The sequence below is a fragment of the Gouania willdenowi genome, chromosome 1 (assembly GCF_900634775.1).
Source record: "Gouania willdenowi chromosome 1, fGouWil2.1, whole genome shotgun sequence".
NCBI lineage: Eukaryota > Metazoa > Chordata > Actinopteri > Blenniiformes > Gobiesocidae > Gouania > Gouania willdenowi.
In genome coordinates, this window is record NC_041044.1 from 35,877,856 (window position 1) to 35,894,984 (window position 17,129).

Below are 17,129 nucleotides of genomic sequence, written 5' to 3' on the forward strand. Positions count from 1 at the left end.
TGCTACTGGACTGCAAGTACAAGTAAGTCCTACATAAAATACTCAAGTACAAGTAAAAATTAACTCAATTAAATAGTACTCAAAGTAAAAGGAACTAGTTACTTTCACCCCCCATGTTTATTTTTGGTAATAAATCTTGCCACGATTCCCTTGCACACAGTAAACATCTCATGTAGAAAATTAAAAAGGAAGAGAATTATATGTATAATAGAATGTATAAAATAAACGGTTTGTCAAACTGTACAATTCATTTTAAAATAAAACACCAATGAATTACATCCAAAACAGAAATATACATATAAAAAACGCTAAATTTATTAACTCTAAAACTATTGATTTTGTTGTTGTCTGGTCATTTCATTTTTTGTAGTTTCACAATGTCCGTTGATCATTTTAAAACAAAAAAATATTAATTTACGGTTGGGTGAAGAAATGTAATGAATTACAACACTTCTTTTAATACGTACTTAATACAAGTAAAATGATACTCAAAAAAGTACAAGCATTCATAAAAGCAACTCAATTACAGTAACGTGACTACTGTTTTTAGGGCCAAGAAAGCCTGGATAAAGTTTACTTATGACAATAACTTATGATAAACTACACTGAGAAATAGAACAATTATTGTCATTTGTCCTCAAGCTGTTTAACAAAAGTACCAGGTTTAAAAAAAAAAAAAAAAAAAAACATTGTGCAAGACTTTAATAATTCACAAAAACACACTACTCAGTGTGGTAAAGACTGCTTTCATCAGCTGTAAAATCTAACTATGATCATGTGTCGTTGGAGCCGATCAAAGCCTTTTCAGGGCCAGTACACACAATGAAAATCCTCTGCACTGTATTGACAGGTAATGCATGCTATTATTCTGCTATTATTTTATAAGATGAAAATGGCAACGATTATAATTAAGGTTTTCAGCCAATGACACAGTCAGTGAGAGACAACCATAATGGCTAGTCCACCTGTCTATAGAATAAAATAATTGCTAAAATATCCTGATATACAATTTTTTTTTACAACTTTAAACATTGTGAAATTGCATGAAAAGTTTGTTTTTCATGTCAGATATTTTTAAAATACAAGCTTGGTTAAAAAAAAAAAAAAAAGAACCCGTTTAAATTATACCAGGAGACCAGTGTCCTCTGGGTGTGACACAATAACCATACAGTGATATTATTTCACAAACATACAGGCAAACATTCAGTAAAAAAAAAAGCTGCTCCAAAATTAGCATTATGTTTACAGTTAATACACAATTGCATTAATAACGTACACCACCCGTCAAATGGACTAATTAAAACAAGACACTTTTTACATTATAGTCACTTTTTTTAAAAACACATACATTTGCATAGAAAATGACAGATTTGTAAAATGTGACCAAAACATTTAGTTCCTCTGTAACAAACTAGAGGGACAAAAGCATAAAACTATCAGTACAAAGTGATGTTTCAGTTCCGCTAACCAATGATCTCTGCCAACACGTCGATAGTCCGGTCTGCAGACTCACAGCTCAGGTCTTTCCTTATTCAGTGGAAGAAAAAAGGAAGTTCCCATAGAAATCATCCAAATGTTCCCAAAGTGGGACCTCTGTGTGGTATGGGTACCTTAAATGTTTCCTCCTTTCACTGTGATTGGACCGTTTTATTCTCTGGTCCGTGACTCCATCTGCAGAGCAGTTTGAACACAGTCTGCATGTCTGAAGTCCTGCAGGTCAGCAGACATGAGGACTTCCAGAACAGAAGGCTGAGAGAAAACCACAGAGAGCCCATCATTAGATAATAACTGTTTAAACTTTTAATAATCCGATGAAATAAATTTCTTTTATTGATCCTTAATTGGATAAAATCCTGTTCATAGTTGTTCCTGTTTTAGGAGCGTGAGTCACCGAGGTGGGAACAGAGTTAACTGTGGTAAAGGTATGCATGATAACATTTTAAGAAATTAATCTTATTCCAGCTCATATTTAACAACAAACGATCATGCTTCTAACTGGTGATTGGCTGTAAATGGGCTCTGTATGACATTAACTACATTGCCAGTAAAATCCTGTCCTTCCTTGATTAACTGCAGCAATAAAGTAGATGAACATAGACTAATAATTAATAAATGCAACAGATGCAAAGCAAAATGAACAGATGAAAGAACTTTGTTAACTAAATCAAAGCACAATGAATCAGCACCGATATCAAAGTGAACATAAACTAAACACCTTTAGGAATAATAGTGATACAATAAACCAGACACGAGCTACTTTTATCATGGTGGGGGCCACAAAAATGTGACTGTCTGATCTCAGGGTCACATTAGTATTTTTTTCTCAGATTTTTGTGTCTTTTTTTGTTGTCGTTTGTGTTTTTGTTTTGTATACATCTGTATTATATTTGTGCATTTGTATATTTGTAAATATATATAAAATTTTTATTATTATTTTCATACTTTAATGTGTGCACTTGTATTTTTTAATTAACAGCCTTTTACTTAGTTATGTATGTTTTCTTGTCTTTTCTTTGTTTAGCGTTTCTTTTTATCTGCACTATTTCTCAGGCCTCTGTAAAAAAGTTATTTCCCCCTGGAATCAATAAAGTATATCTGATTTTGATTCAAATTTTTCTTTAATTTTGTATATTTTTTTGAGTCATTTTGTGTTTTGCTGTTTTTGGTATTTGTTCGGACAATCTTGCAGATTTTTGTTTTCCTTCTGTGTATTTTTGTTGTCTATTTTCTTATTTTTTCTTCCTTTTGTGCCTTTATTTTGAAGGCCGCAGAAAATCACACTGAGGGCCACATGTGGCCCACAGGCCATCACTTTTACTTGAAGAAAAAAAGATGAAATTATTAAATGCACTTCACTTCCTTTACTTTCGAGTCATTTTGTGTTTTGCTATTTTAAATATTTGCTGTTGTTTTGTAGTATTATTGTAATCCTCTTGTTTTCCTTCAGTGTAATTTTGTTGTAATTACGTTTTTATTTTTGTGATCCTTTTGTGTATTTTTCTGACTTTTTGTACAATTTAGGAGTAATTTTTTAAATTTTTTTCTATAGTTTTGTGTATTTTTTCTATAGTTTTGTATATTTTTTTTTCTATAGTTTTGAGGATTTTTTTCAACGTTTTGTGGATTTTTTCTATGTTTTGATAATTTTTGCCCATGACGACTTTCGTTGCCAAGTGATGTCTGGTATGTTGTACACGTTATACAGTATAAGTGAAATTATTTTGAATTGTAACCATGAAAATAATATGTATTTTAAAGATGTTGCGCCCCCTGGTGGCTACCTCAGACTGACCTGCACTCCAGAGAAAATGAATTGAACTTCTCGTAGTTTGAACTGTCTCAGCAGGTCTCTCAGCTCGCTGACCACTGTGTAGTCTATGACACTGACATGATGGCAGTCCAGCACCACAGACCGTGGAGGAGACACTGAGACAACAGACAGTGTCAGTGACATTAAACATAAACATATACTGTACATACATGCACGTCCAGGTGTGGACTGGGACCGAGATTCTGTCCTGGCATTAGTGTCCAGACCAGTCCACTACTATATCAGAGGACGTAGTCAATAATGCTCAACATGTGGCTTTTTATGTTTTAATTTTAATTATTATTCCCCCAAAAAACTTTAAAAAGGGGGAGACTATGAACCCCTTTTTACCCACAGTATTTCTTTTGGCTATTTATGCCCCTTATCAAAAAGTTCTGACACTTTTTTTTTTAGACTTTAGCTACCATTTGCCAATACATACCCCCTCTTTTTTCCTGTTCCCTAACCCTGTCCATTTTTGACACTTAAAATAAGGTCATTTTGACCAATAAATACCACTTATTTCCCTTTTCCCCCTACATTTTTCCTCTTTTTCTTCCACATTTTGCCACATTTTGATCATTAAAGTGACCCTTTGCTCGGTATGGCAGATCCAGTCCACCCCTGTGACACATCCTTACCCTGCAGAGCCTGAGTGTGAATGACGTGGCTGAGATATTCTGTGGCAGGAAAACTCAGCCCGCTGCCCAACTCCATCACCAGCAGGCCTTGATCTGACACCTGAGGACGGAGACATCTTCAGCTGAGTCAGGTCAAACGCATTTATGAAGCATTATGATTCTATAGCCAATAAAGTACATCCATGATTCCACACCAGTGGTAGCTGATCCATACATACAGAGAATATTATTTTTCTGGTATTCTTATAAGCCTATATTTTAAAAAGACGATCACAGTAATGAACTGACCCACAACCAAAATCATTTTTTTTTTTTTTTTTTAATGAGACCTACTCTTTAAAATATGATGATTATAATAAATTGATTTAACTTCTATAACAAATCCTATGGACTGGTCACAATCTTTAACAGGGCCATATATAAGTTGTAGAGTACTCACGTTACTGTAGTTGAGTTGCTTTTTTGGGTACTTGTACTTTTTTGAGTATATTTTTAAATCAGTAATTTTACTTGCACTTAAGTACTTTTTAAAAGAAGTCATTTGCTACATTTCTACACCCAACACTTACTGAGTAAATGATTAATATTTTTTTGTTTTAAAATGATCAACAGAAAATGAAATTAAACTTAACGCATGGCGCCAAAGCAGCATTGAATGCCGGTTATTTTCTCGGTTTTAGATTTAATAAATGTAGCCATACTTTGAGCCTGATATTTTTTTTTTATTATTTTGAAATTAATTTGTGGGTGTTCTTTTATTAAATTAAAAAAATGCACATTATGATAAACCTTTTATTTTATACAGATGCCTTTGTGGAAAATAAATGAACAATTATCATTTCTTCCTTTTTAAGTTTCTACATGAGATGTTTGCTGTATACAAGGGAACCGTGGCAAGATTTATTCCCAAAATAAACATGGGGGATGAAAGTAATTAGTAACTTTTACTATTTCATTGAGCTGCTTTTTACTTGTATGTCAGTATTTTATGTAAGACTTACTTGCACTTGTACTTGAGTGCAATTTGAATCAAGTAACAGTACTTCTACTTGCGTAGGATATATCAGTAATCTTTACACCTCTGGTGAAGAATACACAATAATATTACTGTTATGGTCATACAGTGTGTGTAGTTGCAGAAACGCGTGACATTGTTTGGGATAAGCAGGTATAAAAGGAAGAAATGCATTAATGCATTTAGGGTTACAGGGGTGAGGATGAGTATTAGTGTTCATTCCATGGTCAAAAACAGACGAAAAGCAAAAATATAAATGATTTTCTTTCTGTTGGTTTTAAAAGGCAAGGTTTTTCCGATCAGTTGTCTTTCAAACATTATTCCCTCATTCCCTTCCAGAACACGACCCTAATACCTTTATCTGAGGTCTGGCCGTGCTGTAGAGCAGCAGAACTCCAGACACAGCGACTCCTCCGATGATGCCGTACTGCACCTCCCAGAAGCTCATAAGAAAGGTTACACAAAACGGCAGCAGATCCAGCTCTGCAGGAAGCAAGTACCACCGCAAGTTTACATTTAACAAGTAGGATTGAAACACTAAAGGTTGGACACCCACTGTGAATTCTCCACATCTTTGCCACTACCCTGTAGTCCACCATGGGAGCCACGGCACAGATTATCACTGCAGCAAGAGACGCTTTGGGGATGTAGTAGAAGGCTGGCATGAGGAACGCCAAAGACAGCAACACAATGATACCTGAAACACAAAGGAAAAGGTAGAATGTTTTAAATAAAACAGGCTTGTGGTCAAACTCAAGGCCCGGGGGCCAAATCCGGCCCCTCAGAGCATCCGATTCGTCCCACGGGGGAAAGTGAATATCAAAGAGAAAACATGAATCATTGTGAAAGTTACCAAATAATTCAATTGTATATTGCAGTTGAAAGAACTTGAAATTTTTCCAAAAGCCTGCAATTTTTTCTCAAATTATTCCACAAAATCTCCCCAAATTAGATAAAAATTGGTCAAAAAATAAATAAATCAAAGGACATTTAAGTTTCTGTCACGTATTGCTTAGATATTGTTGACGCCTTCCATACTTTGTGCAATTTATAACTGGAAGTGCAAACTTGGACACATTAATGTTGAGATTTTTTGTTCTCCAGCCTAAAACCTACGGTCCACTTGTTATCAAACCATTTGGCCCTTGAATTAAATTGACTTTCACACCCTTGGGTTAGGATTTTATTTATTCAGACAACTTTTTTCAGGAGTTTTACTTATGTACTTTAATGTCCTGAGATGTTACGACTGTCAACTGTCAGTCTTCATCAGAGGCATCTACTGATCACTTTCATGTGTCCTTACGAGTTCTTTATGGGCGTGGCCAACTTGACAGTTCTGTCAGGTTCGCAAAAAGAACTCATAAGGACACATGGAAGCGATCAGTAGATGCCTCTGAGGATGACTGACAGTTGGCAGTGGAAACATGTCAGCAGTATTAAATAAATATCAAAGTGTATTTCCCGAAAAAAGTTATCTGAATGAATGTAACCGTAACATATTATTTAAAAAAATAAGATAAACTTGCTGGAACTATTGATCAACTTCTAGTCTTGGGTTTTAAACCTCTGCCTGTGCAGAGAACAAATTGGGCTGTACGTATGTGACCCAGCATTAAATTTAACTCTACAAATTTCTAGGAGGACAATAACAACAGTGACTTTCAGAAAAAAAAAAGCTTTCCAAGTACTTCCAGTTGATCCAAAACACCTAATCACTGATAATGTCTCCAAACTATTTGTTTACATATAACAGCAATAATTTAAATAGTTGCCTCTGACACAGACACATTATATATATATACTGTATATATATAAAAGGGAAGAATACATTATAAATAAACCTTTTCTCTCACTTACTCGTGACGATCCCTCCGGCTGGCGTGCAAACTCCGGTCTGGGAATTCACTGCAGTCCTGTGTGTGGGAATAATCACGACTGTGAATGCTTTGTTCATGACATTTCTATTCAAAAGTTCCTCTCCATACAAACACAAACCTCCCAAAGCTGCCAGTGACGGGGTACGCCGACACGAAGGAGCCCATGACGTTGGTCACGCCGATGGCGAGCAGCTCCTGGTTGGCGTTGATCCTGTAGTCGTTCTGACTGGCTGAGAGGGAAGCAGAGCGGTCAGACACAAACATAATAGTTCTACCTGTGTGGAAACATTCAGTATCATATTTTTTCACCAATTGTCACAGACGCTACGGTAATAATGAATAATATTTTAGTTTGAGAGCAAATATTATCTGCAGTCATGGTGGAGTCGTTAGGTGTAAGCACGTCACTGTGATGTAACCTTTGCTCACATGAATGAAAATGAGGATTTACATTTTATTTTAGGTCAAGTTTCAGTTACAGCCTTGTTTGATCACAAGAGGGCCAAACTCAATAAGTCTAACTTATTAACATAAAGTTTGAAAACTGCATGAAAAATGGGAGTGGGAGATAATAAGTGCTACCTCGTGCTAGTATATTTATGTTTATCTACAGTATTTATGTTAATACACATCATGTATATTAGCCATGTAGGCTACAAATGGAAAAATGTATTGTACACACATACATACGAAAGCATTACTGTTTGGATTACATTGCTTAAAATCAATAAATAAAAAAAAAAACTTCTCTTGTCAAAAAAAAATGTGCAATTTTCACTAAAACTCCCAAATAAATGCTTATAAATCACAGAGAATCCAATAAGGTGCCATCATTTAGTCACTTGAATTTTACTTGTTCTACCATAGCACATTTTGACATTGATCAACATTACTTTCTGCAATTGGAAAATATGTTTAAATAAAGCTGCAGAATACACAAACTTTTCCACAAATCATAAAGAAATGCAAATGGGTATGCCGCAAAACTTAGAAATATACAAAACTTGAGTAAATGAATGCTTTGGCATGAATGTGTCCACAGCACTATGAACTACATATTCAGAGTAAAATCATCTAATTTTTAAATGTATTTGAAGGACAAAAGGAAGTTCAAATTAACAGAAATTAATTGGAAAAAGAAGCAGCATCTAGAATCCAGAAATCTAAAATAGAACATCAAAATCAAAGTAAAAATAACCTACATAAATGAGTGTATAAATCTGAACAATCATCTGACTATTGAAATTAAAACATGATAATTCTATCCTAATTTAGACATCAGGATAAGTTCTTAACTAAATAATAAATTCACGCCAATATTATTAACAAATCTTTTTACTGTCACCAACACGACAGCAGTGAATTACTGTCAACAAATGTCTTAAACTACAGATTTGTGGAAAAGAAACTGGTTATTGATGGCCATGTTGAAGTTTTGTACTTCATGCTTACCGTTATACTTCATTAAAATATGTCTTATTTTAATAGAAGTGCCATGAAATGAGATATTCGGCACTGTGTAAATTAGATTCATTTAATTTAAATTGATTTAAAGTGTATATGATATGCATGTTATTTTCTATGTCAGTTCTGTAGCCCATCATTTCTTAAAGGCAAGGCAAGGCAAATTTATTTGTATAGCGCATTTCATACTCAAGGCAACTCAATGTGCTTTACATGATAAAACATTCAATTGTTTAAAATCAATAAGAACATTTAAAATCATCAGTAAAATCAATTAAAATCATCAGTAAAGAATACACAAAGCTTATTGTCAGTGAAGTAGTTAAAATTTACAAACTTTACTAAGAACTTTTTGGTTGGCCACAAATGTTTGGGCAAAGTTTAACTTATTTGCAATTACAGTAAATGCAATATGAAATGAAAAAGGTCCATTGAGCTGATGTGTGCCATTGTCTTGATAAAGCTTCCTAAAATACTGTATTTACACACTTACCAAAGGCTTTTGCAATAGCAATACTTTCCAACAAGCCCATAAACGGGATCACGGCGAGGCCTCCACCAAAGCCCTGCAGAAACAAAAAAAGTCTCTCCAGTTTCTCATGAAACGGGAATAAATCACCTTTCTCGTCTCTTATTCTTACCTTGACAATCTCTCCAAAAGAGACAACGGTGCCATTGGCTGTGGTGTCAGAGGTCGGCGGAGGTTGGAACGGAGGAAGTCCCTGAGTAGTTTTTCCAGTGAGTGTGAACACATGATGACCGAAAGCATCCCAGGAAAAAGCTACCAAAGAGGCAGCGCTGACCACCAGGGCATTACGCACTGAAACGGATCAACAACAACAGAAAAACAGACAATGAGTGAGTGGATGTGGGCGTTTTCTTTATGTCCTGATGTTAATATTATCAACTAAAAACCCCAAAAATAAAGTAGTGTTGATTCTTGTCCAACTCTTGATACTTAATTTGTATCAAAGACTTTTAATTTGAAAGGTAAGCAGCAGACATTCAAGGACATTTGGAGATAAGAGATTTGGAAACCTGTCAGATACTAACAACTATGTAGATTACGCAGTTGAATATAATCATTTACTTCTGTAAATATGTTTGCTATGTTTTCTTTTTGTAAATCCCTAGATTTTGGAAAAAAATATTTTTCCGTCTCATTTTTTTGGTTCCCTTTTTCTTTGATTTATACAACTCATGTTTTGTTTTCTTTTGACATTATTACATATATTTTTTTTTATGTGTGACGATCATCATAAAAAAAACAGGTAAAAGAAATTCTGCACGTATCCTGAAAACAAAAAAAGCAATAAAATGTTGTTGGAAAAAGAAAATGCATGGAATATTTGTCACAAAAATGCTCATGAAGACTAAAATTCTTCAGCACTAATTTTGTGTAATTAGTGGTAAAGTTTTGTTTCTTGGATGCTAAATTAGCCAATCACATGTAAACATTGTATAGGAAGAATACATTTAACCAATACCAGTTAAATAATATATGTAGAATTAATTTTTACAAAAAAGAAAAGCCATACACAAAAAATAGATATATATTCATATCAACTGCACTGTCTCAAGATCAACAATATTGAGGCTTTATTTGTTTTTTAGGTCTATTCCACAAATATTGCAGATTTTTTAAATGTTGTATAAGATAAAATGGTGTCATTAAGTAACACGGTGCTTTTATTGTTGGGATGTCATTTTATTTTGTTTATTTGTTTATTTTATTGAGTTTAATAAAATTATTTAATTTAAATAAATCATATTATTAAAATTCTTTAATTTTACACACATGCAGATTAAACATTGTTATAAACCCTGTCTTTTTTTAACATAAACCTGTAAACCTCATCGATCTAGTTACCATGACAACTAGGTCAATTTAATAATAATAATGGCTTGGATTTTTATAGCGCTTTTTTTGAAGAGACTCAAAGCGTGTACAGAAACCGTTATTCACTCACACCAGTCATACCGGTGGTGGTAAGCTACAATCTAGCCACAGTTGCCCGAGGGCATACTGAATTTCCTCTTAACATCTCTTCTTCAAGCGTTCCCTGGGCAGGATTCCAGTGGAACCAGCTTTGTTAAAGTGAGCGGTGACTTTCAGGTTGTGTCAGTCAAAGACGGACACACCCAGAGACAAACAAGCCTGTACTGACTAGTAGCCACGGTCCACACCAGCTTCCTGGCCGCTCTGGAGGAGGTGGAGTCATCTTCAGAGCCCAAACTGGACTTCATGTAGGTCAGCATGACCAACAGGAGGAGACACAGCAGCCCCAGGACCACGTCACCCACTCTGGATTCTGGAATCTTGTAGAAGGTGTAATAAACTTCCCAGACAAACTCCCGTGGGACACCTTGGATTCCCAAAATATTCTATAGAAACATGGAGAGCAGATGAGACTAGTGTCAATATATCAACATGTTTTTAAAAAGCTACTTTTAAATAAAAAAACCTGTAAAAAAATAAAGGTGAAATAAATTCATGTAAAAATATTTTAAAAAGTGTCTTACATTTTTCAATTATAATTACGTATTCAATTATCCATGTTCAATTACAACTCAATTATGCTTACAGAAACCAACATTTTTCCCAATTATACTTAAAGTTACAATTATTACTTTCCCCTGAAAGTCAATTACAATTACATTCTCAATTACTAAAGTTCAATAACAATTTATCACAATTAATTGAGCTTTTAATAAATGACCACCTAAAATGTATCCTTCCTCTTGTGTTAGCTTTCTATTAGCATCTATTATGATAGTGGGTCAGTTTTGACCCATGCATTAAATCACCTGTAAAATAAACTAAAATATTCATTTTTCATCTCCTTGTTAAGCTTCCTAATCAATGAAAATATTGGTATTAATATTTTTGATGTGGGCATCTGAGCCTTGATTTTTAATTTCTTTAAAAAAAAACTGTAAAATGATTCTCAAGAAAAATGACAGGTTGTAGGAAAAGTTGACGTGAAATATATTTTATTAATCATTAACTATGTACGTGTAAGCCATAGAACGGTGACATGGTTCCCCAGTTTTGCGTTTAATTACATTGTGAATGACAGTTTTTATAAAATGTTCATCACAATTACAATTACAAAGTCTGAACTCAATTACAATTCAATTACGATTACAACAGCAACAGGTTTTTTAAAATGACAATCTCAGCTATAAGTATGTCAGAATTGTAGTTAATTATCAATTACGATTGTAATCGACCCCAACCCTGGTGTCTGTACAGTTTTAGAAATCAGCTCAAATGACAAAAGCAGTAAAAATAAATAAATAAAGAGTATAACCATAGCAGCAAAGCTTTTTTTCTTATATTTTGATTGCAAAACTAACAAAAACAAATGAAAAAAAAAAAAAGACAAAGAACATGACACGACAGGATGGTTATTCAGCGGGTTAGCTGTACAGTTTTAAAATCATATATACATGGAAAACAAAACAAAAAAAGAAGATGACGCATGCGTGTTTAAGCAGCAAAGTTTGTGAAAGTTAATTTACCGTCAATCAAATTCACTCCACTATCAAACAAACCTTTATGACGTTTAAAAATTGTGCAGAATAGAATTCGATGCTCAAGGAAATCAGCTAAAGTTTCAGGCTGTGTAAAGGTCCCACCTTGACCTGACTGAAGCCAATGGTTACTGCAGCAGCGCAAGTGAAGCCTTTTATCACAGGATATGAGATAAAGTCCAAGAGGAATCCTGAGGAAAAATAGGAAAAATAAATGATTGACACAAAATTTTTACACAAATCACACAATTTAAATTAGCAGCAGATTAAACTGATAACTGAGTGTTAAAGGCAGCTTTGGTGGAATAAAGTCTAGTAGCTCTCTCTTTAAAAAATGAATACAATTAAAAATATATAACTTTTATAACAACAAGGCCACAAAAATGTGACCGTCAGATCTGAGGGCCAAGTTATGAGCATTCATATCAGTATTTAGAATAATGACCAATCTGAACATTAACACAAGATTATTTTTGTAATCATCTTAAGTGTTTTTTGAGTCATTTTGTGTACTTTTGTTGTTGTTTTACATGTTTTTCTGTTATTTTGTGATCTTGTGTATTTTTGGAGTCTATTTATGTATTTTGTTGTGGTTTTTGTGGTCATTCTTTGTACTTGTTTTTGTTGTCGTTTTGAATGCTTTTCTCTTATTTTGTGCGGTTTTGAAGTCAATTTGTGTTGTAGGAGTCACTTCTGTGAATTTTTTTTATGTTTTCTAAACTTTTTCAGTGATTTTTTGGCATCGCCCTGAGTTTTTGGCATAAATATTGGGTATTTTTCTGTCATTTTGTGTATTTCTAATAGTATATGGGCGACCGTGGCTCAGGTGGTAGTGGGTCGTCTTCTGATCGAGAGGTTGGGGGTTCAATCCCAGTACCTGACTATGTGTCGAAGTGTCCTTGGGCAAGACACTGAACCCTAAGTTGCTCCCAGTGGTCGACTAGCGCCTGGCATGGCAGTCCTGTCCCACTGGTGTGTGAATGTGAGAGTGATTGGGTGAATGAGCTGATATGTAAAGCGCTTTGAGACTGCTTCAGTGTGGTGATAAAGCGCTATATAAAATCAAGTCCATTTACCAAGTCCAAGTCCATTTAGTATATATGGTAATGTCATTTAAGTGGTCAAGAAACACAGTTATTTTTCTTCTATACTTGAAGTCACAAAGGTCATGCAGTTATAATTATTGGATGTTTCCCACACTTTGTCCAAACCTTCACAAGTAGTGTAAACACAACTGAATTTAGAGTCTTATAAGCTTTCCCCTGACCTCTGACCCCCCCCCCCCCCCCTCACCTAATCTCAGGATTGCCATCCCTGCCTGAATGAGTCCACAGAGGAGGCTGAGCAGCGCAGCCCGATGCGGCTCACCCCCCACCACCGATGCACACAGCAGGGACATGATGGCCGTGGGACCCAGCGTCACGTCCTTTGAGGTTCCCAGGAGGGTGTAGATGAACCCCCCCATGAAGGAGGAGTAGAGTCCAAACTACGGGACAGACAGACAGACTAATCAGATTAACGTCTGAGCTGTGCCGTGATGACAGAAATGGTCACTTTAAAACGTTTTAATGTCACACTTGTGTGTCTAAAAGTTAAATCTAAAGTGACTAGTGACCTAAGTTGGTCCCTTAAGTGGAAATATTATTGAACCATGTGATTTCTCACCGCCAATCAGAAAAGATCTGATTGCCTGTATCACTAATTTTAATTCAACAGTTTTTAAACACTATACTATGTGCTTTTCATTGAGCGATGCAGCAACATTAAAGTATTCATTAATCCTAAATAAGCAAAATCTGAAATATAATATGATTAATTAGTTGAATCAGAAAGTAATATGTTTGTTGCTTTTTTTGGTTGTTTTTTTTTTTTAAACACAGCCACGCACAATGTGTCAGAACACAAGCCAAAAGTACCTTTAATACTGAGTAACTGTAATATTGAATGCTAGGTCTCTGACTGAGAGATTACATGGTTAAATTTACTCTTCTGAGCAAATTCTGCCCAAAAAGTCCAATTTTTGCAGAGTTAGGGTCAATTACATCTTCAATTATTCATGTTCAAATACTTTTTTTTTTAACTATGTCTGCACATGCTGTCTGCAATGACAAATTAATTATGATTAGGCCGATGGGCAGTTTTTTTCAATTACAATTAAAATAACGCTGGTCACCGTAATCATAATTAAATTGTAACTGAACATCAATGATTGAAGATGTAATTGTAATTGAAAAATGTAATTGATCCCAACCCTGCCTGCCTCTATTGTAACGTACATAAGCTGCAATAGATATGGGTATTTTAGTTGTTTATAGGCGCTCTTTAGATATCAGAACAGATCACTTTAGATATCTAAAGAGCATAATTAAAGGAGCATAGGGCAGGATCTAAAAATCAGACTCCATAGTGACACCACGGTCGTCAGGGTAACTGCAGCCGTCAGCCAAGCCGCCGCGGGAGCACGCATCAACTCTTTAGGACTGAAGCACAGCTGATTAGATACAGTAACTAAAGGATGGATACCAGATCGAAGCCCAATGGCACCGGACGGGTCAGGTTCAGACAGATATTTATAAATGGTGTTCGCGTTTGGTCACAGTGTCGCTTGCGCGCAGCATTCTTCCTTTTGTGCTGCAGCTGATGTAGCCCTGAATAATGCAGCTTTAACGGTATAACAGTGAAAGCAGGATCCCAGTGGAGGAAGGATGGAGCAAAGGAGGACAATTTTAAAGGAATATGCAGTTGAAACAATCCTTTTTCTGCCCAATAACATGTATTATCCTTATTTTTGATACATGGATTTTGTATATAGATCCAATGGGTCTTACATGCAGTGCGCCCGTTTGTGTTTGACATTTGCTTGTTACCCGTGAGCTGATCTGATGTTGACATTAACAGTTGTTAATAAAATCAGTACAAAATGTATCAATCTGTTCAAAGCAATAGGGAGAAATGTGTGTGGGATCATTCTCTTTGGTTGTGAGCGTTTCTTTTTTCACAAATCCTGCCCTATGCTGCTTTAAATCACCTGCACAGGAAGCTCGGCTACTTCTGCATAGGCCAGTGCCTGTGGTACAGTGGTGAGTCCCACGGTGAGTCCTGCCAGAAGGTCCATCTGCAGCCACTTCAGCCTGTACCGAGGCAGCCAGGAGAGGACGGGCAGCCAAGCCTTCAGCGTGCTGAGGGAGCAGCATCTCCGGGCCGAAGCCCCACCGAGCAGAGGCTGCTCCATCAGACAGCGTCAGGACCACGACTCAGTGACGGACGACCTGGAGTGGTGGAAAACAGGAAAAGTGAATTATGGTGTTTGGGAACGAATGTAGCGTTTTTAGAGGTTCAAATAAAATGATTTCATCTATTGGATCCAACAACAGACTTTGGTTACTATGGTAATTCACGTAACCATGTCTTTGCTTTTCAACCCCTGCGGAGCAGAATTAACTTGATTTATATATCCCTTTTATTAATCAATTAATAAATCTATGAAAACTATTTCTATAGAACTTTTCATGACGGTCAAAGTGTTTCATATTAAAAGAGGAACAAGAATGACATTTTCATAAAGCAATCAAATAAAAAAGTAAGACAGATTCAAGTTGCTTTAATAAAGTGATTTTCAAACTTGGGGTCAACTGGATTTTAGATCGACTCGCCTGAAATGTCTAGTAATTGATTTTTTTTAAAATTACTGAATAGAAATACATTTTTAATTATTAATATTTATTCTTTTTTCCAAAATAAAACGACACACAGTCTTAAACAACTGTATTCTATTGGTAAATGTAAATCTGGTTATTATTATTAACAGCATATATACAGTTAAAAAATAACAGTGTAACAAAATGATCAAATACTAATTCTAGAAGAAAAATGTTTTGCTGGAAATTCTTGATATTAAAATGAGGTGCTTTAATAGCACCAATCCAATTTTGTCTTTATTAGTTTATTTTTTTTATTTTTTGCAAAGTAATACAAACATTTACACGGTGTCATATTTATTAAAATGATTGCTGTTGCTGCATATTTATAGATAAATATATTTTTCAGTTCAAAAATATTTGCAATAAACTCAACTTCCATGAGAGACAATAGAAAGGCCCTGTGATTGCTCCAAGACAGAAAAAATAAAAATAGCAACAGAATAAAACGCTACATACCGGTACATCAAACACAAAAGTTTACAGTAAATGAATAAAGTTATCAAAAACATATAGTATATATAACTTTAAAACTATAAAAAGGCACAAAGGAATGGTGCTGTGTAATAAATATGTCAAAAAAACAAAAAACAAAAACAGGTGCATAAACACGCAAGTGTCATCATATGAACTGAAAGTTGTGAAATCATTCGTTATTAACGTCTTATAACAAACAGATTCACAAGTTCACTCCAAAGGTCTCGGGACTGTCACCCATGACCTTTGATGATCTTCTAAACTTCACCATCATAAGGTGATCACATGACAGGTTGGAGCTCTGCATACATGCACTGAGACCTGACACAATCTAACACCAGCTATAAAAACTGTAACTAAACTAAACTGTGTGTGACCAAAACAACAAGGCAGAACCAAAACAAAGAGACGTAAAAGCAGAGAGAGAGTGAACTGGGTGGAATAAATACATAAATATATACTTAAACACATTACAACTCATATCTTAGGTTCATCGAAAAGTATGACATGGAGAGACAGGAGGTAAATAAACATATATATATATATATATATATATATACAGTATATATATAAATAAACGGGCACATCAGCAGAAAATAACAGAATATCCAGAGTAGAATAAGCATTGGTTGAATAGAATTGAATAGAATAGACAATACAATAGAATTCAGTAAAGTAGAATAGAATAGACTAGAATAGCAAAAAAAAAAAAAAAAAAAAAAAAAAACATAAAAAAAGATCTATAAAATACATAAACCATTTTAGAGAAAAACAAAATAGGAATACATTCAATCTGCAGAGGCAGCATTTATAATACAGTGTAGGAACAAAATACAATAGAATGAAAAGGAAGACAATCATCTACAAAAACAAATAGTAAACGTAAAAACATTTGAGTTGAAGTTATTACCATTGAACAGAATAAAAGTAGAATAGAATAGAATAAAACAAAGGTTACCCGGTGCTGTTTTGTCTGTGGTCATATCGTGTGCAGTGATTCTTCCGCTCAGCTCTATTTTATTCTGTTTGAAACCACTTCCTTAAATCCATTCTGCTGCAGGATCCGGCTCCGAGTGGTCACATGACAAGACACGAGTCACGTGACCA

At 34.9% G+C, this 17,129-nt stretch overlaps 1 protein-coding gene across 2 annotated transcripts; it reads right to left on the reverse strand.

Moving 5' to 3' along the window:
- Nucleotides 1-385: 385 nt before the first annotated feature.
- On the reverse strand, nt 386-17,109 carry slc26a11 (solute carrier family 26 member 11). Of its 2 annotated transcripts, XM_028453472.1 has the most exons (15): nt 16,981-17,109; nt 14,876-15,116; nt 13,141-13,333; nt 11,953-12,038; nt 10,479-10,695; nt 8,952-9,130; nt 8,804-8,876; nt 6,965-7,076; nt 6,827-6,882; nt 5,523-5,663; nt 5,322-5,449; nt 3,952-4,051; nt 3,293-3,426; nt 1,611-1,749; nt 386-1,527 (listed from the first exon to the last, which is right to left on the reverse strand). In XM_028453472.1, exons 2-14 carry the CDS (start codon nt 15,077-15,079, stop codon nt 1,648-1,650), a joined length of 1,725 nt encoding a protein of 574 aa, XP_028309273.1. In that variant the 5' UTR covers nt 15,080-15,116; nt 16,981-17,109; the 3' UTR covers nt 386-1,527; nt 1,611-1,647. The 2 variants fall into 2 exon arrangements, with proteins under 2 accessions (XP_028309273.1, XP_028309266.1); XM_028453465.1 differs by having other exon boundaries at nt 386-1,749.
- Between the last annotated feature and the right edge of the window lie 20 nt (nt 17,110-17,129).

Excerpts from the sequence above, each read along its gene's own strand:
- slc26a11 (XM_028453472.1), bottom strand. The coding sequence starts at position 15,079 with ATGGAGCAGCCTCTGCTCGGTGGGGCTTCGGCCCGGAGATGCTGCTCC. Across the intron at positions 7,077-8,803 it reads TGCTATTGCAAAAGCCTTTG|CCAGTCAGAACGACTACAGG; the intron begins GTAAGTGTGTAA and ends CTTCCCTCTCAG. Across the intron at positions 5,450-5,522 it reads AAAGATGTGGAGAATTCACA|AGCTGGATCTGCTGCCGTTT; the intron begins GTGGGTGTCCAA and ends TGCTTCCTGCAG.